Source organism: Geotrypetes seraphini, chromosome 1 (assembly GCF_902459505.1).
Source record: "Geotrypetes seraphini chromosome 1, aGeoSer1.1, whole genome shotgun sequence".
Taxonomy (NCBI): domain Eukaryota; kingdom Metazoa; phylum Chordata; class Amphibia; order Gymnophiona; family Dermophiidae; genus Geotrypetes; species Geotrypetes seraphini.
Window position 1 is genome coordinate 28,439,940 of NC_047084.1, and position 24,253 is coordinate 28,464,192.

Sequence of the window (24,253 nt, forward strand, 5' to 3'; positions counted from 1 at the left end):
TCTGCCATCTTGTCGCCCATTTCCCTAGTTTGTTCAAGTCCCTTTGCAATTCTTCGCAGTCCTCTTTAGTCCGAGCTCCACTAAATAGTTTGGTGTCGTCCGCAAATTTTATTATCTCACACTTTGTCCCTGTTTCTAGATCATTTATGAATATATTAAATAGCAGCGACCCGAGCACCGAGCCCTGTGGAACACCACTCGTGATCCTCCTCCAGTCCGAGTAGTGGCCCTTCACTCCTACCCTGTTTCTTACCCACCAACCAGTTTCTGATCCTTCTATGTACGTCTCCTTCCACCCCATGGTTCTTCAGTTTCCGGAGTTGACGTTCATAAGGCATCTTGTCAAAGGCTTTTTGGAAATCTAGGTATATGATATCTATGGGGTCTCCTCTGTCCATCCATTTGTTAATTCCTTCGAAGAAGTGCAATAAGTTAGTTAGGCACGAAATAGAGCGAGGAGAATGCTCTTCCTGGGAACTATAAGCTTCTGTAGAAGATGGAGATTCCTCATGAATAGACTGAAGATGGAGATCTGAGTCCACAGGAATGGAAGGAGAACGATACCTACATTTTGGGTGGTACCAACTCGATGAAGCAGGCAAAACAGACTTCTCGCGCTTGGACTTAGAAGAATGCTTGCCAGATTTGGTAGATGGCAGATGTGGAGACTTATGCCTAGAATGACTAGATCTATGTCTAGAAGAACGACGCTTCTTCTGTGTATGTTCAGGAGAAGGTGATCAGTGTTTTGAAGAACGATGCTTCCGTGAAGGTGTGCGATGCTTTGAGGAGCGACACTTAAGTGAAGGAGACCGGTACCTGAAGGAGCGATGCTTCTGTGAAAGAGATCAGTGTCTTGAAGACGGTACCAATAAGGCAGTAGTGGTACCGGCATCTCACATGGAGCGACGCTAAGGCTGGGCCGGTACCAGAGGAGCTGACATGGGAGTAAGCATCTGGAACATATCCCCAAACTCCAATTTAAAAAGATCAAGCTTATCTATGAAGGCTTGCACCAATAACTGTGGCTTGGACACCGGTATCAATGGTGCCGTGGTTCGCTCCGGAGAGGATGGCATAGATGAAGATGCACCCCTCGAAGTCGAAGTGAGCTGCATTAATGTTATCTGTTTGGCCGGTATGATTTGACTCTACCTTAGTGGCCTGAGACACCATCTGGGAAACTGGTGACTTCTTAGCTGGCTTACTTGACGGGGCTATCACCTGTGACACTGACATGGAAGCAGGTACCTCGGACGATGGTGATGCCCGACGTCAAGGGCTTGGACGGTGTTGAAAGTACCTGAATGGTACCAAAGAGTAGTTTCAGTTGGAGAAGGCAACTTTTAATGGAGCACTTCTGAAGCGTAGAACAGTGCGAACAAGATTCTACGTGGTAGTCTGGTCCCAGGCACTGGATACACCACTTTTGGGGGGGTCAGTTAAAAAAAAAAAAGTGCGCTGGCACCTGCCTGACTTTTTAAAACCAGTTAATTTGCGGGACATCGAAGGAGAAACCGCCTCAGCCAAGTCAAAACCCGAGGGCTGAGGCAGGGACAAAGGCCCCACTGTAAAAAATGGCTAAACAGAAAAATAAAAAGAATGGAAAGTTCTTTCTTTTTTTAGAAAAAAATTATATGTAAGAAAAACAAGAAATACACGCAAGCGGGAAAGCAAGTACAAAAAATTAACGAACGTTAAATGGCGCAACTGAACAGCTGTGCAGCAAACATGTGCCTACGTCAAGCGGGAAGGTACTCACACATGCGCGGTGCGGTCAGCTGTGAAGTTTCTAAAATTCTTAAAGTGCACATACACTTTGGGCTCCGTGGATGACATCACCCACATGTGAGAATATGTTGCCTGCTTGTCCTGGGATAAATAATTATCAGCCTCACCCATTGCACTAGAAAAAGAGATTATGTACTTACCCTGGCAAGCTCTTTTCCAGTAGATAGGTGAGACATTCTAGACCAGGGGTGCCCAACGCGTCGATCGCGATCGACCAGTAGCTCAGGAAGGCAACTCGAGTCGATCGCACTCGTGTTGCCGTCCTGATCTACGGGCCGATCAGCCTTCCTCTCCAGTGTTCTCCCTAGGGCCTTTTAGCTGGGCGGTCCGCCCAGCTGTCATCTGCCGCTGCTGAACATTAAAAAAAACCCCAAAAAAACCGGCTTGGAGATTTCAGCCCCTAGCGAACTTATGCTCCGGGCTCTAACGTGTGCGTGCAGGCTTCTCTTCTCTTCCCTCCGAAACCGGAAGTTATGTCCGGGGAGGGGGGGGTGGAGAAGGGAAGCCTGCACGCACATGTTGAGAGCCCTGAAGCAAGCGTTCGCTACGGGCTAAGGCGTGAGACATGTTAGTGAAGCATTTCCTCTTCTTGCTGCCGGGTCCTGCCTACTTTCTGTTTCCGCGAAGGCAGGACCCGGCAGCATTTCCCCCAACAGTTCCTCGCGATGCTGGTCGGCCGAAGCAGGGAGAGGTTGGGGCGGCGTCGGCTTTTGGGCGTGTTATTGGCGTCGGCTTTCGGGCCTGTTATTGGTGGCGGTTTGGTCCTGGTCCCCGATGGCAGTTTGGGTCCCCGATGGCAGTGGCAGTGTCTTGGGGGAGGGCAGGGAGAAATAAAGAAAGAAAAAGAGCAGGCAGGGAGACAGAAGGAAAGAAGAGAAACAGAAAAAAAGGAAAGGGAGGCAGAGAGAAAGAAAGGGCAGGGGAGAGGAAGGAAAAGTTGGGGGAGGGAATGAGGTGTGGAGGAGAGGAAGCATACAGGCTGAAAGAAGGGAAGAAAGACTGGATGCACAGTCAGAAGAAGAAAGTGCAACCAGAGACTCATGAAATCACCAGACAAGGTAGGAAAAATGATTTTATTTTAAATTTAGTGATCGAAATGTGTCTCAATTTATATCTGCTGTCTATATTTTACACTAAGGTCCCCTTTTACTAAACCGCAATAGAGTTTTTTAGCGCAGGGAGCCTATGAGCATCGAGAGCAGTGCTGGGCATTCAGCGCAGCTCCCTGCGCTCTAAAAACTGCTATCGTGGTTTAGTAAAAAGGGAGGGGGGTATATTTGTCTATTTTTGTATGGTTGTTACTGAGGTGATAGTGCATAGAGTCATCTGCTTTGACCTCTTTGAAAAACCCTGGAATAGGAATGATAATTAACATTTTCTATGCGTACAGTGTGCGTTGTGTTTTTTTTAAATTTTATTGTTGGTAGATCATTTTGACTTGGTCATTTTAAAAGTAGCTCGCAAGCCCAAAAAGTGTGGGCACCCCTGTTCTAGACTCTCCCCCAGTATTTACTGTGCCTTCTTGCAGTTTTAAAGCAGTTTATGGCTTTCCAAGCTGTTTCTTGGATACCTGTCAGCCCTTGTGGGCTGGAAAGAATTTGGATATATGTTCCATTTATTGAGGAGTGGTTTCTCAGTATCTCTGAAGCCAGTGTTGGCATTTCGCTTTACTGTTGATTGGATTCTTGAGCAGAACAGTTCATTTGTGCCTGTTGCTACAGGTACCTCTACTTCACGTATATTCGATGCTTGGGTACTAATTGTAGAGGGCTCAAAACTGATCAGTGAAGTACTATAGAGGCAGAGTGAAAAATCCAGAATGGATTCCTTCTGCAACCACAAGACTAAAGGGAAATAAACCTACTGTCTAGAATGTCTCACCTATTCCACCGGAATACCTTTTCACTAGTAGTAAATGCAGCACATAAATTTCATAGATGTACACTACTGATAGCATCACAGCAGCAACAATAATGAAAAAGCATAGTTACATACTGTAACGGGTGTCATCCAGGGCAGCAGGCAAATATTCTCACATGTGGGTGATGTCATCCACAGAGCCTCAATATGGACAATTTTAAAAGTGCATTATTACTAAGTTTTTAGAAACTTTGTGACTGCTCACACTGCGCATGCGCTAGTGCCTTCCCGCCCGACGTAGGCTCGTGATATCTCAGTTCCGTAAGCAAGCTAAGAAGCCAACCAGAGAGGTGGGTGGGTTGTGAAAATATCTGCCTGCTGTCCCTGGATAATACCCGTTACGGTAACTAATTGTGCTTTATCTCAGGACAAGCAGGCAGCATATTCTCACATGTGGGCCTTCCTAGCCTACTAGAATGGGATGGAGGAAGTGTTGGCCTTTAAGAAAATAAATTTTACAATACTGCTTGGCCGAAGTGACCATCCCGTCTAGAAAAAGATTCCAGACAGTAGCGAGATGTGAATGTATAAACTGAGGAGCAAGTAACAGCTTTACAGATCTCATCAATAAGAATGGAAAGTAAGAAAGCCACTGAAGCTGCCATAGCTCTGACTTTGTGGGCTGTAACACGACCCCTCAGTTGTAGCCCAACCTGAGCATAATAAAAGGCGATACAAGCCACCAACCATGTAGAAAGAGTTCTCATGGATATTGGTTGTCCCAACTTGTTAGGATCAAAAGAGATGTCCTATGTGGCCGAGTTCGCTGTACGTCAGCGTCTTGCAAACTTTCCCAGCCAGTGGCACACTAAACCTAGAGCCCCGGCCGGAAGGCACCCAGAAGTGTGCGGTCATTGATGTGATGATATCACATCATCGCAATGACGTCCGCGCATACACAGAGGCCCATCTGACCAAGCCCCACTTGGTGGAGGGATCCGGGAGGAGGGGAAGTGCGGGGAAATGAGGAGAGTTGCCGACGAAGAAGAAAGTAATCTCTCTTGATACAAGAGGCATGTCCTGTAGGCAGTCAGCTGGTGCGGATGACTCTCCTCCTCATCAGTTGTCACGGCACATCTGAAATCTCAGGAGGCACACTGATGTGCCACAGCACATAGTTTGTGATACACTGCTGTAAGTAATAAGCCAAGGCTCATTTGCAATCCAAAGTATGAAGAGCCGTTTCTCCAAGATGAGAATGAGGTTTGGGAAAGAACACTGGAAGCACAATCGATTGATTGAGATGAAATTCAGTGACTACTTTTGGATGAAATTTTGGATGGGTGCGAAGCACTACTTTGTCATGGTGGAACACTGTAAAAGGCGGGTCCGCCACCAGCACTTGAAGCTCGCTCATTCGATAAGCAGAAGTAAGGGAGATGAGAAAGACCACTTTCCAAATGAGATATTTGACATAAGCCAAAGATATTGGTTCAAAAGGAGGCTTCATGAGTCTAGAGAGAACCACATTAAGGTCCCAAACCACTGGAGGTGAATTAATAGGTGGTTTGATATTGAAAAGTCCTTTCATGAATCTGGATACAACAGGATGAGTAGTCAGAGATTTATCGTTGACTGGTCCATGAAAAGCATTGACAGCAATGGGATGAACTCTAACTAAAGTAGTTTTAAGACTTGAGTTGGATAAATGTAGAAGACAATCCAATCCTGAAGATATAGATGAGGATGAAGCATCACGATGATGAAGAGTACACCACGCAGAAAACCGCATCCACTTCTGTTGGTAGCACTGCTGTGTAGAAGGTTTTCTAGATGCCTCTAAAACAAGCCGGGCAGGATCAGAGTGATCAGTGTGAGACGATGTAATCTCGAAAGGTACCAAGCTGTCAGGTGAAAGACTGAAGATTGGGATGTAAAAGAGATCCTTGACTGCGTGAGAAGAGATGGAAAAATCTGCTGGGGCATTGGTTCTTTGATATTGAGCTGAAGTAGTAGGGAGAACCACGGTTGTCTGGGTCACCGAGGAGCTATGAGGATCATGATGGCCGATTCTTGCTTCAGTTTGACAAGCGTCTTGAGAATGAGGGGAATTGGTAGAAACGCAAAGAGGAACTTGTGCGTTCAATCAAGAAAGAAAGCATTTGCTTCCAGACGCTGAGGAGAGTACTGCCTGGAGCAAAATTGGGGGCAGGCTGTGATTGTGGGGAGACACAAACAGGTCTGAGGAGTCCTCCAGCAAGAAAATATCTGGTGTAAGAGTGTAAAATTGAGCATCCACTCGTGTGGACGGAGAAATCTGCTGATTTTGTCGGCCAGAGAATTTCTCTATCCTTGAATATAGACCACTTTGAGGAATATGTTGTGAGCAATTGCCCAGTACCAAATCTTCTGGACCTCCTGACAGATAAGGAGAGAACACATTCCTCCTTGTTTGTTTATGTAATACATTGCCACCTGATTGTCCGTGCAAATTAGGAGGACGTGATTTCCTACAATGTGTTGAAAAGTCTTGAGAGCTTTGCAAATGGCCTTGAGTTCCAACAAAATTGATGTGGAATTGTTGCTCCTGGGCTGACCAGTGACTTTGTGTATGCAGCCTGTCCAGATGAGCTCCCAAATATACTTGGACGAGTCTGTGGTCAGAACTTTTTGATGTGGAGGGCTTTGAAACAAAACTCCTCTGGAGGGCTTTGAAGAGATCATCAACCACTGCAGATTCTGATGAAGTGAAGATGTGACTGTAATCTGCTATGAGAGAGGGTCGAGAGCTTAAGACCATTGAGATGCTAGAGACCACTGGGTTGTCCTGAGATGAAGTCTCGCACAGGGGGTAACATGGACTGAAAGTGCCATGTGGCCCAGTAGCACCATCACCTGCCTGGCCAATATAGATGGAAGGCAAGAAATCTGTGTGCAAAGTTGAATCAAATTGTCTTATCTTTGCTGAGGAAGAAATGCCCTAACTTGAATGGTGTCAAGGAGGGCTCCTATGAATTACAGAGTTTGAGATGGATGAAATTGAGACTTGGGAAAATTGATTTTGAACCCAAACTGTAGAAGCAAGAGAATTGTGGACTGTGTAGCTGCAAGCATCTCTTCTAGAGTGGTATCCTTTATAAGCCAATCGTCGAGATAAGAAAAAACGTGAAGACCTTGAGCCTGCAGAGCTGCAACCACTACCACCAGACACTTGGTGAACACTCTGGCTGAAAATGCGAGGCCGAAGGGCAGAACCTGTTGTTGGGCCACTTGAAATCTGAGAAATTTCCTGTGATCTGGATGAATAGGGATATGCGTATAAGCTTCTTTTAGATCCAGAGAGCATAGCCAATCATTCTGGTTCAAGAGTGGATATAAAGTTGCTAAGGATAACATGGAAAACTTTTCCTTTTCTAAGGATTTATTCAGGCCTCTGAGATCCAAAATTAGATGTAGACCTCCTGTCTTCTTTGGGATAAGAAAATACTTACGAGTAAAATCCCTGGCTCCTTTGAGCAGGAGGGACGGTCTCTATTGCATTTAGAAGAAATAGAGATTCTATTTCCTGAAGCAGAAGGGATGTCTGCTGAGGGTTGAAAGAAGACTCTCATGGAGGGTGGTCTGGAGGTATAGTAGTGACATGAAGAGAGTAACCCTCTAGAACAGGGGTGTCAAAGTCCCTCCTCGAGGGCCGGAATCCAGTTGGGTTTTTTAGGATTTCCCCAATGAATATGCATTGAAAGCAGTGCATGCAAATAGATCTCATGCAGATTCATTGGGGAAATCCTGAAAACCCGACTGGATTCTGGCCCTCGAGGACCGACTTTGACACCTGTGCTCTAGAATGACCTTTAGAACCCAGAGGTCTGAAGTAATCAACTGCTAAGTTGGAGCTGATCTCCGATTGGCTGAGGAAGAGGCTGAGAGAGGGAAACAGCAGCTATGCTCTCCATGAGTCCATCAAAAAAACTGTACTGGCTTTTGAGGAGCTGTTGATTGAGCCTTTTGAAGATACTGTTGCTTTTGTTTTTTCTGCTGATTCAGACGAGAGACCGCAGGTTTGGCAGAAAAATGCCTCTGATATGAGGGTTTAAATGACTAAGAAGTCAAAGGAGGCTTAGACTTGGTTTTAATCAAAGCATTCCAATTCTTTTCATGGTCAGTGAGTTTATGTGTTGACTACCTCAATGGAATCACCAAAAAGCTCTTCCCCTAAGAAGGGAATATTAACTAATATGTCTTGAAGATTAATGTCTCTATCTGAGACTCTGAACCATGCGCAATGTGTCATTGCCACTGACATGGCTGAAGCTCTAGATAACTCAAGAGTCATAAGCCGATCTGGCCTAATACTTTCATGCTTGGGAAAGAGTGAGAAAGATATTGTGAAATTCCTGAAGATATTGTGCAGGAAAGCACAGTTCTTACCGCAACGGGTGTTATCCAGGGACAGCAGGCAGCTATTCTCACAAATGGGTGACGTCACCGATGGAGCCCGGATGCGGAAGCCTCGCAAGCAGACTTGCTTGTAGAAACTAGATGTTTCGAGTCAGCCACACCTCACATGCGTGAGTGCCTTCCCGCCCAGTGCAGGGCGCATCTCCTCAGTTCAGATAGCTAGTAGAGAAGCCAACCAGGGGAGGTGGGTGGGTTGTGAGAATAGCTGCCTGCTGTCCCTGGATAACACCCATTATATTAAGTAACTGTGCTTTATCCCAGGACAAGCAGGCAGCCTATTCTCACATATGGGTGGCCTCCAAGCTAACCAGAATGGGATGATGGGAGCGTTGGAAAATTAGAAGAATAAATTTTGTAATACTCTCTGGCCAAAATGGCCATCCCGTCTGGAGAAAACATCCAGACAATAGTGAGAAGTGAAAGTATGAACCGAGGACCAAGTAGCAGCTTTGCAAATTTCCTTAATAGGTGTAGATCTGAGGAAAGTTATTGAAGTTGCCAATGTGGTATAGAGCCTATATTTCTGACTTACTAGTTTTCAACCACTGCTGAGTAGGTGGAGAAGGGTGGGGCTCTGATTTACTACTAAGGTTAACTGCATTATCTTTGGAACAGTGCTGTGAACTTCTAAAAGCTAAGTTACTCAGCATTTCATATTCTGCTCTTTTCACTGTTTTTCAGTATTATATCTGCTTAATTTCTCTTCTCCTCCTCCCCATTTCTTACTTAAAAAAACACAAAAAAATAAACCCTTCTCTTTCCTTTGTTAAATCTTATTTCCTCTTTTCCTTCATAGGAATAAGGGTAAGACTTATAGATCCACCCACCCCAGGACTGTGTTCATATATAGAGACCCAAATAATCAAGACTATTCAAATCAAGTCACTTCACAACCAATCAAGATGACCTTTATTCTATGCAATCACTGTGGTGCTTTAATTCCAAGACACACCATTTGGAGGCTTAAGGCTTGCCCCATCTGTCTTCAACTTGCTAGTATTAAGGAGGAGCTCTGCAAACTTAAACAGGAATTGAATACAATTAAAGCAGCTTCCATCGCTCCACAAAATCATACCAACCTCTACCTCAAAGAATAAAACAGCCCAGAAATAAATGGGTCACAGTAGGCTCAGGAAGACTGCGACATGTAACACAGAAACATCCACCTTCACAAATATTACCTCTACAGAATTCCTTCGCTCCACTAGTGCACTGCGATACTCAAGAAAACAGAAGGGAGATGAGACTGGAACCAATTAAGGTAACTCAAGAGAACAAGTGCACCCTAAGCACAAATAAAAAAGCCAAAAACAGAAAACTATTACTTTTGGGGGATTCCATCATCAGAGTCATTAACCTTGGAACACAAGGCGAGGAGACCAAAATAGTGAAATGTCTTCCAGGATCCTCAGCTATCAGGAGTTACAGGCAAATACTGACTATAATTAAGGAAGAAACTAAGGATTTTAACACTGATGTTGTTATCCATCTGGGAACAAATGACCGGGCTAACAACTCCACACTTGCAGCACAGAAAGCTTTTCGGGAGCTTGGTGAGGGCTTGAAACCTTTTGTAAACACTTTAGCTTTTTCTGAACTGCTGCCTGCATATGGAAAGGGAGAGCAAAGAGTGAAAAACACAGAGGACTTTAATAGATGGCTCAAAGCCTGGTGTCATCAAGAAGGCTTCAGGTACATAGGAGGATGGGGAAATACATGGAAGGACAAGAAGCTATATTGCACTGATGGGCTACATATTACTACAGCAGGAAAAAGAAACCTTGCAGAGAAATTTAGACAATATGTTTCTAGGCATTTAAACTAGAAGGAGGGAGTGGTGTATGTATGAAGGACAATTATAAAGACCACCCCCGGCAAAAGAAAAGATGTGATAGTAGTAAAGATTGCAACATAAACAATATCAGAAACTCATTTCTTAGTATTGCAACGGAAAGTGAAACGAAACAAAAATCCATACGAAAAAGGAGATTACCGCTGAAAAATAGCTGGAAAGCGAAGACCACAAATGTTCGCAGTCTTAAGCAACAAAGTTTATGATCTGCAAGCCCTGATGTTAGAGGCAGATCTAGATATTGTCGCTATCACAGATATATGGTTCAGTGAATCCCATGGATGGGATGCAAACATACCAGGACATAATCTTTTTAGGAAGGACAGAGATGGTCAAACAGGTGGAGTAGCTCTCTATGTAAAGATCAATATCCAAGCGACCGAAATGCAAGGGACCTGGGGAGAGGAAGAGGCGATATGGATCGCTCTGAAAAGAGAAGATGGAACTTCTATCTACGTGGGTGTAGTCTACAGACCGCCGACTCAATCGCAGCAAATTGATAAGGATCTGATCGTGGATATCCAAAAGTTTGGAAGGAAAGAGAAGGCTCTACTGTTGGGAGATTTCAACCTGCCGGATGCAGACTGGAATGATCCGTCTGCGGAATCGGAAAGAAGTAGGGAGATTGTGGATGCCTTTCAAGAGGCTGTTCAGACAAATGGTGATGGAACCCACAAGGGAAAAAGCGATATTGGATCTGGTCCTCACAAATGGAGAGAGTATCTTTAATGTTCGAGTGGGTGCTCACCTGGGAAGTAGCGATCATCAAACAGTTTGGTTTGATATAACGGCTAAAGTGGAGTGCGACCGCATGTTACTTAAAGTCCTAGATTTCAAATGTACGGACTTTAATGCAATGGGAGAGTACCTGAAGAAAGAGCTGTTAGGATGGGAGGACATAAGAGAAGTGGAAAGACAGTGATCTAAGCTGAAAAGAGCGATAAAAATGGCTACGGACCTTTATGTGAAGAAAATCAATAAAAACAAGAGATAAAGGAAGCCGATATGGTTCTCCAAACTAGTGGCAAAGAAAATAAAGGTGAAAGAGTTGGCGTTTGTGAAATATAAAAAAACCCAAGAAGAGGAGTGCAGAAAGGACTACAGGGTGAAACTGAAAGAAGCCAAGAGAGAGATACGTCTGGCGAAAGCACAAGCGGAAGAACAAATGGCTAAAAATGTAAAAAAGGGAGACAAAAATTTTTTCAGATATATTAGTGAAAGGAGGAAGATGAAAAATGGAATTGCTAAACTAAAAGATGCTGGGAACCGATATGTGGAGAGTGATGAGGAAAAAGCAAATGTGCTAAACAAATACTTCTGTTTTGTGTTCACAGAAGAAAATCCTGGAGAAGGACCGAGATTGTCTGGCAAAGTTAAACGAGAAAATGGAGTAGATTCAGCGCTGTTCACGGAGGAGAGTGTTTATGTGCAACTTGAAAAACTGAAGGTGGCAAAGCGATGGGACCAGACTGGATCCATCCCAGGATACTAAGGGAGCTCAGAGAGGTTCTGGCGAGTCCTATTAAAGACTTGTTCAACAAATCTCTGGAGACAGGAATGATTCCTGGGGAGTGGAGGAGAGCGGATGTGGTCCCTATTCATAAAAGTGTTCACAGGGATGAAGCAGGAAACTAAGGCCGGTGAGCCTCACTTCAGTTGTTGGAAAAATAATGGAAGTGTTGCTGAAAGAAAGGATAGTGTACTTCCTTGAATTTAATGGGTTACAGGATCCGAGGCAACATGGCTTTACAAAAGATAAATCGTGCCAAACGAACCTGATTGAATTTTTTGATTGGGTGACCAGAGAGCTGGATCGAGGACATATGCTAGATGTAATTTACTTAGATTTCAGCAAAGCCTTTGATACAGTTCCTCATAGGAGGCTGTTGAACAAACTTGAAGGGCTGAAGTTAGGACCCAAAGTGGTGAACTAGGTTAGAAACTGGCTGTCGGACAGACGCCAGAATGTGGTGGTTAATGGAAGTCGCTCAGGGAAGGAAAGGTGAGTAGTGGAGTCCCTCAGGGTTCGGTGCTGGGGCCAATCCTATTCAATATGTTTGTGAGTGACATTGCTGAAGGGTTAGAAAGGAAAGTGTGCCTCTTTGCAGATGATACCAAGATTTGTAACAGAGTAGACACCAAAGAGGGAGTGGAAAATATGAAAAAGGATCTGCAAAAGTTAGAGGAATGGTCTAATGCCTGGCAACTAAAATTCAATGCAAAGAAATGCAGAGTAATACATTTGGGGGATTAATAATAGGAAGGAACCATATATGCTGTGAGGAGAGAAGCTGATATGCACGGACAGGGAGAGGGACCTTGGTGTGATAGTGTCCGAAGATCTAAAGGTGAAAAAACAGTGTGATAAGGCAGTGGCTGCTGCCAGAAGGATGCTGGGCTGTATAAAGAGAGGCGTAGCCAGTAGAAGGAAGAAGGTGTTGATGCTACTGTACAGGTCATTGGTAAGGCCCCACTTGGAGTATTGTGTTCAGTTTTGGAGACCGTATCTGGCGAAGGATGTAAGAAGACTTGAAGCGGTCCAGAGGAGGGCGACAAAAATGATAGGAGGCTTGCGCCAGAAGAAGTATGAAGAGAGACTGGAAGCCCTGAATATGTATACCCTAGAGGAAGATATGATTCAGACGTTCAAATACTTGAAGGGTATTAACATCAATAATAATAAAACGCTAGAGCGCGCATGCGCTCTCAAAAATTCGTGAGTCCTGGCACCGTGAGATGTGCTTCTGTGGCAACATTCTAATTGACACCTCACGGCGCTTGCAAGGGCGACTGTGCTCTCTACAAACCTCCCAGCTTCAGCGGAGTAGGCAGCACCAGTGGCAGCAAACGAGTGGTGGACAGAAGCCCCACTCTGGCCGTTGACCCTCCACAAACCTCCCAGCTCCAGCAACGTAGACAGCACTATAAACACGCTGCTTCGCGCCCTTCTGTGCCGAGTTCCTCTGCTGCGTCTCTGATGACATCATCGGAGACAGACGCGGAAGAGGAAATCGGCAGAAGGCCGCGAAGCAGCGTGTTTAAAGTGCTGCCTACGCGGCTGGAGCCCCGAGGTTTGTCGACGGTGGGAGGGTCAGGAGCAGGCCAGATCGAGCAGGACAAAGGCAGTAAAAGAAGGGGGAGGGGCCGAACGGAGCAGGGAAGAGAAGGTAAGAGAAGGGAAAGGGGGGTGGGGGAAAATGCTGCTACTGCTTCTGCACAGGAAATGGGGGGATAGGAGGGAAATGCTGCTGCACAGGGAAATGGGGAAAAATGACAGACAGACAGCGGGAGGGAGGGAGATAGAAAGAAAGAAAGACACAGGGGCAGGGAGAGGGACAGAAAGACAGACAGAGAAAGGGGGCCAGAGAGAGAGTCAGCGGGAGAGGGAAAGGGGGCTGCTTTGGGGGAAGACAGAATGGGCCATGGAGAGACAGGGAGAGGGAAAGAGGGCTGCTTTGGGAGGAGGGGTGTGCTGGGGGGAGACAGAAGGGGCCATGGAGAGATAGGGAAAGGGGGCTGCTTTGGGGGGAGGTGTGCTGGGGACAGACAGCTTTGCTCTGGGGGGAGGAAGACAGAAGAGGGCCATGGAGAGACATTTGGGAGGGAGGTGGGTGCTGGGGGCAGACAGCTTTGCTCGGGGGAGACAGAAGGATACAGACAGCAGCCAAGGAGAGAGAGATAAAGAAAGACAGACAGACACATCTATTCTAGCACCCGTTAATGTAACGGGCTTAAAGACTAGTAGAACATAATCTTTTCCAGAGAAAGGAAAATGGTAAAACTAGAGGACATAATTTGAGGTTGAGGGGTGGTAGATTCAAAGGCAATGTTAGGAAATTCTACTTTACGGAGAGAGTGGTGGATGCCTGGAATGTGCTCCCGAGAGAGGTAGTAGAGAGAAAAACTGTGACTGAGTTCAAAGAAGCGTGGGATGAACACAGAGGATCTAGAACCAGAAAATAATATTAAAAATTGAACTAAGGTCAGTATTGGGCAGACTTGCACGGTCTGTGTCTGTATATGGCCATTTGATGGAGGATGGGCTGGGGAGGGCTTCAATGGCTGGGAGGGTGTAGATGGGCTGGAGTAGGTTTTAATGGAGATTTTGGCAGTAGGAACCCAAGCACAGTACCGGGTAGAGCTTTGGATTCTTGCTCAGAAATAGCTAAGAAAAAAAAATTAAAAAAATTTAAATTGAAACAGGTTGGGCAGACTGGATGGACCATTTGGTTCTTTATCTGCCGTCATCTACTATGTTATGCTCTGACTTTATGGACTGTGACTCTACTCTGTAGGTATAATCCAGCCTGGGCATAGCAGAATGAGATACAAGCAGCCATCCAGTTGGAGATGGTACGCTTAGAGATTGGATGTCCCAACTTGTTTGGATCTAAGGACACAAAAAGTTGAGAAGCAGTTCTGTGTGGTTTGGTGTGCTCCAAATAGAAGGCCAAACCACATTTACAGTCCAGAGTATGAAGAGCTGATTCTCCAGGATGAGAATGAGGCTTTGGAAAAAACACTGGAAAAACAATGGATTGGTTGAGATGAAATTCTGAAACCACTTTAGGTAGTAATTTAGGATGAATACGGAGGATCACCTTGTCATGATGGAACACAGTGAAAGGTGAATCAGCAACTAAAGCTTGCAGCTCACTGACTCTTCGAGCAGAAGTGAGGGCAATGAGAAATGCCACTTTCCAAGTGAGATACTTCAGATGAGCCATAGACTTTGGTTCAAATGGAGGCTTCATCAATTGAGCAAGAACAACATTGAGGTCCCAAACCACTGTAGGCGGTTTGAGAGGAGGTTTGACATTGAAAAGTTCTTTCATGAATCTGGAAACCCCGAATGAGCAGAGAGGGGTTTCACTTCAATAGGTTGATGGAAAACAGCAATTGCACTGAGATGGACTCGGATCGATGTAGACTTGAGGCCAGAGGTGGATAAGTGCAAAAGATAATCTAAAACAGAAGATAAGGAGGAATGCTGGGGCTCCTTATCGTGAGAAAAACACCACGTAGAAAATCTAGTCCATTTTTGATGATAACATTGTCTAGTGGTAGGCTTCTTAGAAGCCTCTAAAATATTTCTTTCTTTCTTTTTTTTTTTAGTTCAATTAAGTTTTTTATTTTAATTTGAATAATACATTATCCATTAATAACAGGAAAAAAAGAGAAATCTACAATCAAAGTGCATAATTTCATCATACATAAATCCTTTTTAAGCCCACAAAACAGGGGGGCAGGGTACTAATACAACAGAAAAAGTGAAAGAAGAGATAAGGGAAAGATTCTCAGCTCACCTAGAACAAGAAAAAGTAAAAGAAAAGATTCTCAGCTCGACCTTCGCGAACCTTGTATCAATCCTTACTATTATAGGGATACGTGCCTCCTCAAAATCTTAGGGATGAAACAATACAGAAAAAAGAAATTATTTCTGCTCATGTGCAACTAAAAATTGTTGCAGTTGAATGGGATCCCAAAAAACATATTCAACATCATGTAACTTGACTAAGCATTTACAGGGAAATTTTAAATAAAAAGATGCTTCTAGGGCCAAAACTCTAAGCTTTAACTTCGAAAACTCTTTCCTTCTAAATTGAGTAGCTCTAAAAACGTCAGGAAAAATCCTGACTAAGTCACCACAAAATTTAGTTAACCTATTTTTAAAGTAAAGTTTCATGATTAAAATTTTATGTATCTCGCTCATGCATGTTATCACCAGGGTGGATCGACTCTGGATCACATCTTGAGTATCTTCCAAAAATTCAGTTAAATTAATTTCTGTAGCGACCAGATGATCCACCTCTTGGACAGATTCTTTTTTTTTTTTTTTTTGAGGTACGTAATAATAATTATTTATTGGAAAATACTCCGCATTGGGCAACCCCAGTATTTCTTTAAAAAATTTTTTTTAATAAGATTTCAGGTGATAATAAATGAGTTACAGGGAAATTGACCAAGTGGAGATTTCTCGCTCTATTCATATTTTCCATAGATTCTATTTTAGCATGTAAGACAGTAGAATCTTTAACAGCAGAGACTGAGATAGCTTATAAAGTGTTACATTGAGCTTCCGTAGCATTCAAACATTTGTCCAAGCAACTTAAATTGGAATTCACATTTTCTAATTTACAAGATACAGATTGTGAAAAGTCCCCCATTTGTTTCATCGTTGACCTAAGAAACCCTTCAACCCTAGTAATGCCTAACCACAAATCTTTAAGTGTAATATCTTGTGTTTCCGCCGTAGGCGATTGTTCCTCCACTAGACCAGAAAAATTCAAAACTTTAGGTATTTCTGAAAAAAACAACTTGTTAGTCTGAGTGGGGGTTGCCACCTGTTCGGAGGATATAGCAGGGAATAAATTTCTGCTATCACTGGATACTGGATGCCATGTGACAAACAGGCTTTACTGGCCGATGGCTTGAAATTGCTGACAGTGATGATTAAAACGGCATATGCGGGAAAAGATAGATTTTTTGGTAAACAGGACGCACGTATAACTTGACACGAATATTATAAACCAATTAGTGAATTAACAAGTGTAATGATGTGTAAGAAATAACCAATAAAAACTAATCATGTGATTTAGACCAACGTGGTGCTGGCCACCTAGAAATGTATAAAAACAGGCCTTTTAGAGGAAGCAGGGAGAACAGACACGAGATCCTCAGGCCTGATGATCACGCTCTGTTACTCTATATACTGAAAGATTTGTTCTTGTAAGCTGTTACTGATTTGTTAATAAAATTACTTATTGATTAGCACCAGTATATTGAGTGTAAAGTCTCTTCTTAGGCGTAGGCCTGAGCAGCTGGCTACGACCTCAATGGTGTGTCATTCACACCCTGGTGGAGTGGAGGCATGGACCTTAGAAGCAAAAAACTTTTTCAAAGTGGATTCTACCACTAATGATTGATGTTGAGGCTGAGGTTTATCAAAACCTGGAGAAGAAATTATCCTATATAGAGAATCCAGTTTCCTGGGAGCTGCTGTAATAGTCAAGGGTGTCTCCCAATTCTTGTGAAGAGTTTCTTTGAGGATACGATGCAATGGTAGTTTAAGAAGTTCCTTGGGAGGCTCATTAATCTAAAGCTTCAAGGTAGTCAGCACTTTGGGCAGAGTTCGCTTCCAGCTTAACAGATAGGTCTTTGCCCAACTGCCTAATAAATTTTGTGAAGGAAAGTCTTTCAGTAGGAGATCTTGACTTAGATTTCCGAGGAGAAGGCTCTGAAGGAGTATTGTAAACCTCAGTGGCAGAACCCAAATCAGCATCAGTATCAGTCTGTAATTTAGAGTCATAATCTAGCTTCAGTGATGGGGTGCATCGAGAGAATAGACGCTTTCGTCGACTCCGGTACCGATCCAAAAAAGAAGAGGAGGAGGTACGATGTGAAGCTCTCATTTTGAAGTATGTGATGAAGAACGGTGCTTTCCGGTCTTCGAACGTTGAGAGGAAGAAGAGGAATATTGATGTCTCAATGAAGTGGATCAATGCACCAATGGGGAACGTGATCTCCGATGCTTCAAGCAACATCGAGGCACGGAGCATCAAAAAAGTGGTGCTGAGTGAAGGAATATCCATGCCGACGTTCCACCAGAGAGCTGACTACAAAGCCTGGTGGCAATATTCTCAGGTTGGGCTGGTACCGAGAGAGTCGGATGTTGGTGCCCAGCTCCCTCTGGAACAGCTCATCGAGTACCAACGGTGCAGAAGCTTGCCTCAGAGAAGGTGGCCTCGACGAGGGTGCACAACTCTAAGATAAGGCAAGCCGCAATGGTGGTCGTCGCTGCTTGGTCTGCATCAAGGGACTCGATGCTTCAATGACCTGCGACACCGCTGGCGGCTTCTTAGCTGGTTTACCTTACGGTGCAAGATCCCCCGATACCGATGTTGTGAGGTCTTATCGATGTCCATGGTAACAAATAACTTTTCCTGTTGAAGTTTGCGGCTTTTAATAGAATGCTTCTATAAGGTAGAACACCGAACGCAGGATTCTACCCAGTGTTCAGGTACTGGGTAGAACACTGTAGGCACTGTAAACACCAACTATGCGGGTCGGTGATAGAAATAGGCCTTTACCACCTGCAGCACTTTTTAAAGCCGGTTAACAGTCTGGACAGCAAGATTAAACTCAATTGCTGAGAGAAAAAATGGTGCCTTGAAGTACCGATCCCCTGAGGAAAAAAAAACCCAAGAAAAAACCCTTTCTTTTGGGATTTGGTTTTTTTTTTACACATTTGAAAAAGAACACGAGAAAATTAAAAAATAGAATAAAAAAAAAGATGCATAGCGGGAAGGCAAGGCACAAAAAACTGAACAGAGTTCAGAGTACAAGACTTCTTTGCTCCACAGAAAACAAAGAACTGAGCCTACATCAAGTGGGAAGGCACTCGTGCATACACGATGCGGGCAGTTGCGAAGCTTCTAAAAACTTAATGTGGCCATGCACTTTTAAAGCTGTCCGCACTGAGGCTGCATAAACGACATCACCCACATGTGAGAATATGCTGCCTGCTTGTCCTAGGATAATTAGGAATTATGAATGATATTCATCAAAAATCCTAGAGTTTTGTAGAACTGAGATGCTTAGCTGCAATATTTTTCTCCTGGTTACTTTTAGGAGACCATTCCACTAAAATTAAGTTACAGACCAAATTACAGTAACTCTACTAATTTACCTTTATCCCTCTCAAGTTCATCCATTGAAACTGCATCTGCACAAGCATCAAAGTACTTCTGTAAGGTATCAACCTGTCTACACAGGATATCTCTGAAAGTTTCCATTTCAGCAAGCTTCTCACATAAACTGTGACCTTTCTATATATGAAAGGAGAAAGAATGAAAAATATGAACAGTGCGTACATAATAAAATTTATTCAACAAACCAGTAGACTACAATATATATTACTTACAATCAAATGACATACATTAAAGTTGTTTTATGGATATTTTCAATATCATGTCCCATTTATTGTATAAAAGCCAGTGATAAAATATAAAAATGAATAAGTGCTTTATGTCAACACTATACCTCTAATATAATTGTGTACTGTATTTTTCTCCCCATAAGACGCACCTGACCGTAAGATCCACCCTAGATTTAGAGGAGGAAAACAAGAAAAAAACATTCTGAACCAAATTCTCCCTCCCAGCTCTGCACCCAAACCCACACTCCTTGCCAGGCTCTGCACTCTGTCCCCCCTCCCTGCCAGGCTCTATACCCTATCCCCCCCCTCTGGTGGTCTAGTGGTAGGCCGGGACAGGGCGAGCAGAGAAAGGGCACAGAGCAGGCACGGCAGCCTAGTGGCCTACTGAAAGACAGGCAGGCCTAGTGGCCTAGTGAAAGGCAGGCAGGCCTCCATACCCCCCACGTTCCCCCAGTACCTTAAATCATCCCCCATCCCCCCATGTGCCCCCAGTACTTTAAATCATCCCCCCACGTATCCCCTGTATCTTTTTAATCATACCCCTCCTTGAACCTTTTTTATCATACCCTCCCTTGTACCTTTTTAATCATACCCCCGTGCCTTTTTTTTTTTTAAACTGCGTACCTTTTTTAATTCTTCCCTTCCTCCCTTGATGGCTCCTTACTATTTCCGGGCAGTAGGTGCACAAGTCAGGAGAGCGGACATCAGGACCAAGCTTTACACGCTCCCACTTGGGCATGCGCCGCTCTCCGAATGGCTGCTGGCAGTTCTCTCGAGTCCCGCGAGAACTGCAGCCAGCCATTCGGAAAGCAACGAAGGCCCAAAAGGGAGCGTGTAAAGCTTGGTCCTGACATCTGCACTCCTGATACCCAGAAATAGTAAGCAACGGTCGAGGGAGGGATATACACTGGACCAGCAGGCTGCTTGAAAAAAGTACGGTGGCTGCGGGTGGGTGGTTGTTTTAAAAAGGTAGTCTGGTGCGGTGTTTAAAAGGTGCTGCGTTTAAAAAGGTGGTGCAGCTGGTGCGCAGTGGGGGGGATGTTACAGTTGTACGGGGGGGGGGGCAGCGTTTAAAAAGGTGGTGCAGCTGGTGCGTGGGGGGGAGTTGCAGCTGTACGGGGGATACAAATTTTGCATCTTTGCTTCAAAAGACACACCGAGATTTCTATCCACTTTTTGGGTGGGAAAAAAGTACATCTTATGGAGCGAAAAATACAGTATTTTACAAAATAGTTATGTGAATCACTAACCTTGAATGATGAGGTGGATGTGGCAGAGTACCCACTTGCCCCTGAGACCAGAGAAATCATAGAGCCCTGACGCCGAAGACTAGACTCTGATCCATATCCTGATTCAGTCTAAAATAAGAAACAGTAGGCATTAAATATATATCTGCAAAGGAAACCATTATATAAGGTGAAATTACATAATTGTTTGAAAGAGTTAGAATAGGTAAATCAATGACACCATCTATACAATAGAAGATTAGGTTTTTCATCTTCCATAATCTCTCTGTTAGTCCCTGGAGGATTCAGTATGCTAGGGTGTTCAATCCTCTCCCACAATTCGGAGTTGCAGAAATCCAAACACTTTTCTGAGGATATGCTCCCCCCATCTTAGAGAAAGAGTTAAGAGCCCCCTGTAGTTCAGTCTCAAAGTCAAGCAACATACCTGAACAAATGCATGACAAGGAAGGGGGTACTGAGGAAGCTCCCCAGCAACATAAACAATTCATGAACTGATCTGTTCTGCAAAACATGAAAACAAGCAATAAACAGGCACAAAGAAAAACACCGAGGAACAATGTAGAACTAACCTGCTGTGTGCAACAAGTACCTACATGAGACAGTCTTCAGTAATGCACACTCACAGAAGTGGAAAACTTCTCACAGGCACCGTCAACAGGCTGGAAGATCCTGAAGCTTGGAAGGAGAATAAGCGAGGCAAAAAGCAGGCAATTCAGAACAAGTGAGAGAGCAGGCCGTACTGAATCCTCCAGGGACTAACAGAAAGAAGATTAATGAAGGTGTAAACATAATCTTCCATTCTGTTACATCACTTCCTGATTCAGTATGCTAGGTGACGTACCAAAGCAATGGCAGCAGCTAGAGGGTGACAGAAGAGCCTGCCCGCAACACTGAGGTCCCAAAAGTGGCAGAGCTGCCACATCTACCCGGAAAAAAACAGGGAACGGTAGGAAGAGGACCAAGGAGCCACCCTGCAAATTTCATCTGGTGAAAATATGCAAGACTCCACCCACAAAGCAGCAAAACTTCTAGTGGAGTGGGCCTGAAAAAAAACTGGTGGCAGCTTGCAGCGGGTGACATAAGCTGCAAAGAGGCCATACAAATCCATTGGGTGATCGAGGCCATAGACACCAGCTGATTACACAAAGGAGCAGGAGTCAGGAAAAAGAGGAGCTCAGATATCCAAAAATCATTAGTCCTCTCTAAAAATGGAGCAAGACTCTCTTGATGTCCAACGTGAGTAAACAGGGGGGGGGGAGTACGTGGGGATAGTCCTCCCTGGGCACTGTCTTCATCTTCTCTGCTCCTTTTCTTACCGCGCTCCCCTTGCCTTCTCCTGCGTGCGGTTGCTGCCTGTGTCGGTATCAGAGCTCTCGCCAACGTCACTTCTGAGACCCGCGCCTAGGCAGTGACGTCAAAGGGCGAGCTGACACCGATGTGGGTATGCTGCTCACGTTGGAGAAGTAAAAAAATGTATGGGGAAAGGGAAGGGGGTGCGCGCACAGCAAGGGGGCGGGGGAGGAGCACCACTACCCTGGTAACCGCTCACCCTTACTATGCCACTGTAAGATCTGATCCTTTCTCTCTGAGCCTGTATAATGAAACACAGGTCAACAAACCTCCTGGGTGATATGGAAACCAGAAGCTACCATCAGTAGAAAGGAAAGTAGAGTACAGAGAACAACTCCGGCACATGTAATACAGAGAAAGGGTCTCTGCATGAAAGAGCTTGAAGCTCCGTAATACACTGTACCGAGACAAAGGTGTCCAGAAAGATGGTCTGAGTGTCAGATCCAGAAGAGTAGCAGCTTTCAGTGCTCAAATGGGGCTGCCATAAGGCCCTGTAGAACAATGGTAAGATTCCATGAAGGGAAAGTATAAAGCAAGGGAGGCTGCAAACGAAGCGCCCCTCTCAGAAATCTGGTCACATCTGGATGAGCAATAAGCAAACTAGAACCCTTGTGTGCCCTGAAGCACGAAAGGCCTGCTACCTGAACTTTAAGGGAGGCTACTGCTAAACCTTTATTTAAGCCTGTCTAAAGAAAAGCCAGGACCACCATAATGGTAGCCCGCTCAGGCACTACCTGGTGCTTAGCACATCACTGAACCATGCTCTCACTGTAACATCAGAAATACTTTCCCCGTTTGTAAGTAATAAGTCCAGTATGACCCCATCCCACATGGGTTCCATTAACAACTGCTATTACAGTTCTCCTTGTAGAGAATCCAGGATCTCCCTACTTCTAGAAGACCCCGCAATAGGGATACCCCAATCAACATCCAGCATGTTAAAATCACCTATTAGTAAAACTTCCCCTTTTTTAGATACATCCTGAATGTCTACTATTAAACTGTTTATTAAAATATTTATATTCCGCTACATTCACATTTCTGAGCAGATTACAAATAGAAATAATCTAATAAGTAAGAATATATAATAAAAATAATATAATATAAACTTCCCTCTCTGTCCGGGATGAGCTCACAATCTAAGCTAAAGTGCCTAAGAAAAAAACATTTGTAAATAATAGAATAGAAAGGAGGAAGGAGCATAAGATTAGATCAAAATGAATAAAAACCCTAACAGAAAAATTAAATCAAATAGAATTGAATGAAATGAAATAAAAAGACCACTTAAAAAATAAATAAAATAAATTATATCATCAGTTCAGTCGTCTCTGTTTAGTGCAAGGCCATAGCAATAGCGATGTAGGAGGCAGTCCCAAGTCGAATTGCACCAGGCAAGACCAGACTGGCAATCTTAGCACCCTTCATATATTGAAACCCCTCCAGTCCAACTTCGATACACATACAGGCCAAGATCTGGAAACAATGACCCCAGAACAGTTCCTCTTTGGCTGTAGTCCTCCAGGAAACATGGCACAGCAGATCGAACACAGCAGGAGAGAGAAGGACTGTGAAGGAGGCCTTTATATCGCATCAATGTAAATATATTTACCATTCCCCCTCTTTCGAAATTAATCCACGGTGCCTCTTCCTTGTCCTGCAATTGTGTGGCTTTAATATGATCTTTAACATATAATGCTACTCCCCCTCCTTTTCTTCCTACCCTGTCTTTCCTGACCAGTTTATAGCTCAGTATAACTGCATCCCAGTCATGGTTCTCCATGATCCACCTCTCCACGATCACCACTATATCCAACTCATCATCTTCCATCACAGCTTCCAGATCCAGAATCTTCTTTCCCACACTTTGAACATAAGTATATACTACTTTCCAGACATTGTCCCTTTTTTCCATTCATGTAGAGGTATTCTGCGATTTACTTACTTGAAGGCCTACACTCACCTGGGGACTTTGATCACCCTGCCCCAACACTTCTAGTTTAAAGCTCTCTTCTGTAGATTAGCCAGCCTGCTGCCAAAGACTCTTCTTCCCTTCTTTGATAGATGCACACCATCCCTGCTCAGCAGCCCTTAGAAAATCATCCCATGGTCCAGGAAGCCAAAACACTCTGAGCGACACTGGAAAAGAAAACCAAGCTTTCCTGCTTTATCTGGTCTATTTAGAATGAATGAGTCCAAAGGAAGAGAATATTCTTTCTACGCCAGCAGAAGAAGCTATTGCTCTTAAAAGTAAAATACTTCAAAATTCTCTAAATCCAAGGGCTTAATAAGTGACCTTCACCAGAGCAGTAAAAGAAAGGTATGCAATGCTTTCAACTCTTAACTCCCACTCACTGCTGTCAGATACCTATACCCACCATAATCTCCCCAACCCTGAAATATCCTGTCTAAATTAGATTGTAAGCTCATCTGAGCAGGGACTGTCTACTGTATGTTAAAATGTACAGGGCTGTTGCTTCTATTATATGCAAATCTCTCTCATGCATATTCATTAGGGATATCTTGAAAACCCGACTGGCTGGGGGTCCCCCAGGACAGGGTTTGGGAACCACTGATATAAACTGAGACCCCTATTTCTTGGCCCAAAAAGCTGGATTTATATTCGAGTATATACGGTAATGCAGTCTTCACAAAATTAAGTGCAACTATCAGATAACTTGTTTATTAGATTCGATATCATCCCAAAGTATTACTAATATAAAACAAGCTTAGAAGCGAGGAGTACCATGCATTTTACTA

The 24,253-nt window shown here is 44.1% G+C and overlaps 1 protein-coding gene across 4 annotated transcripts in view; it reads right to left on the reverse strand.

Annotated features, from left to right (window-relative positions):
• Window positions 1-24,253, reverse strand: part of CERT1 (ceramide transporter 1) — a 418,213-nt gene that overhangs the window by 266,560 nt on the left and 127,400 nt on the right. For all 4 annotated transcript variants that reach the window (XM_033929301.1, XM_033929302.1, XM_033929303.1 and 1 more), the window contains 2 exons: window positions 20,150-20,257; window positions 18,651-18,789 (listed from right to left, as the gene is read on the reverse strand). In XM_033929301.1, coding sequence (XP_033785192.1) covers window positions 18,651-18,789; window positions 20,150-20,257 — 247 coding nt within the window. The remainder of the gene's footprint in view (window positions 1-18,650; window positions 18,790-20,149; window positions 20,258-24,253) is intronic.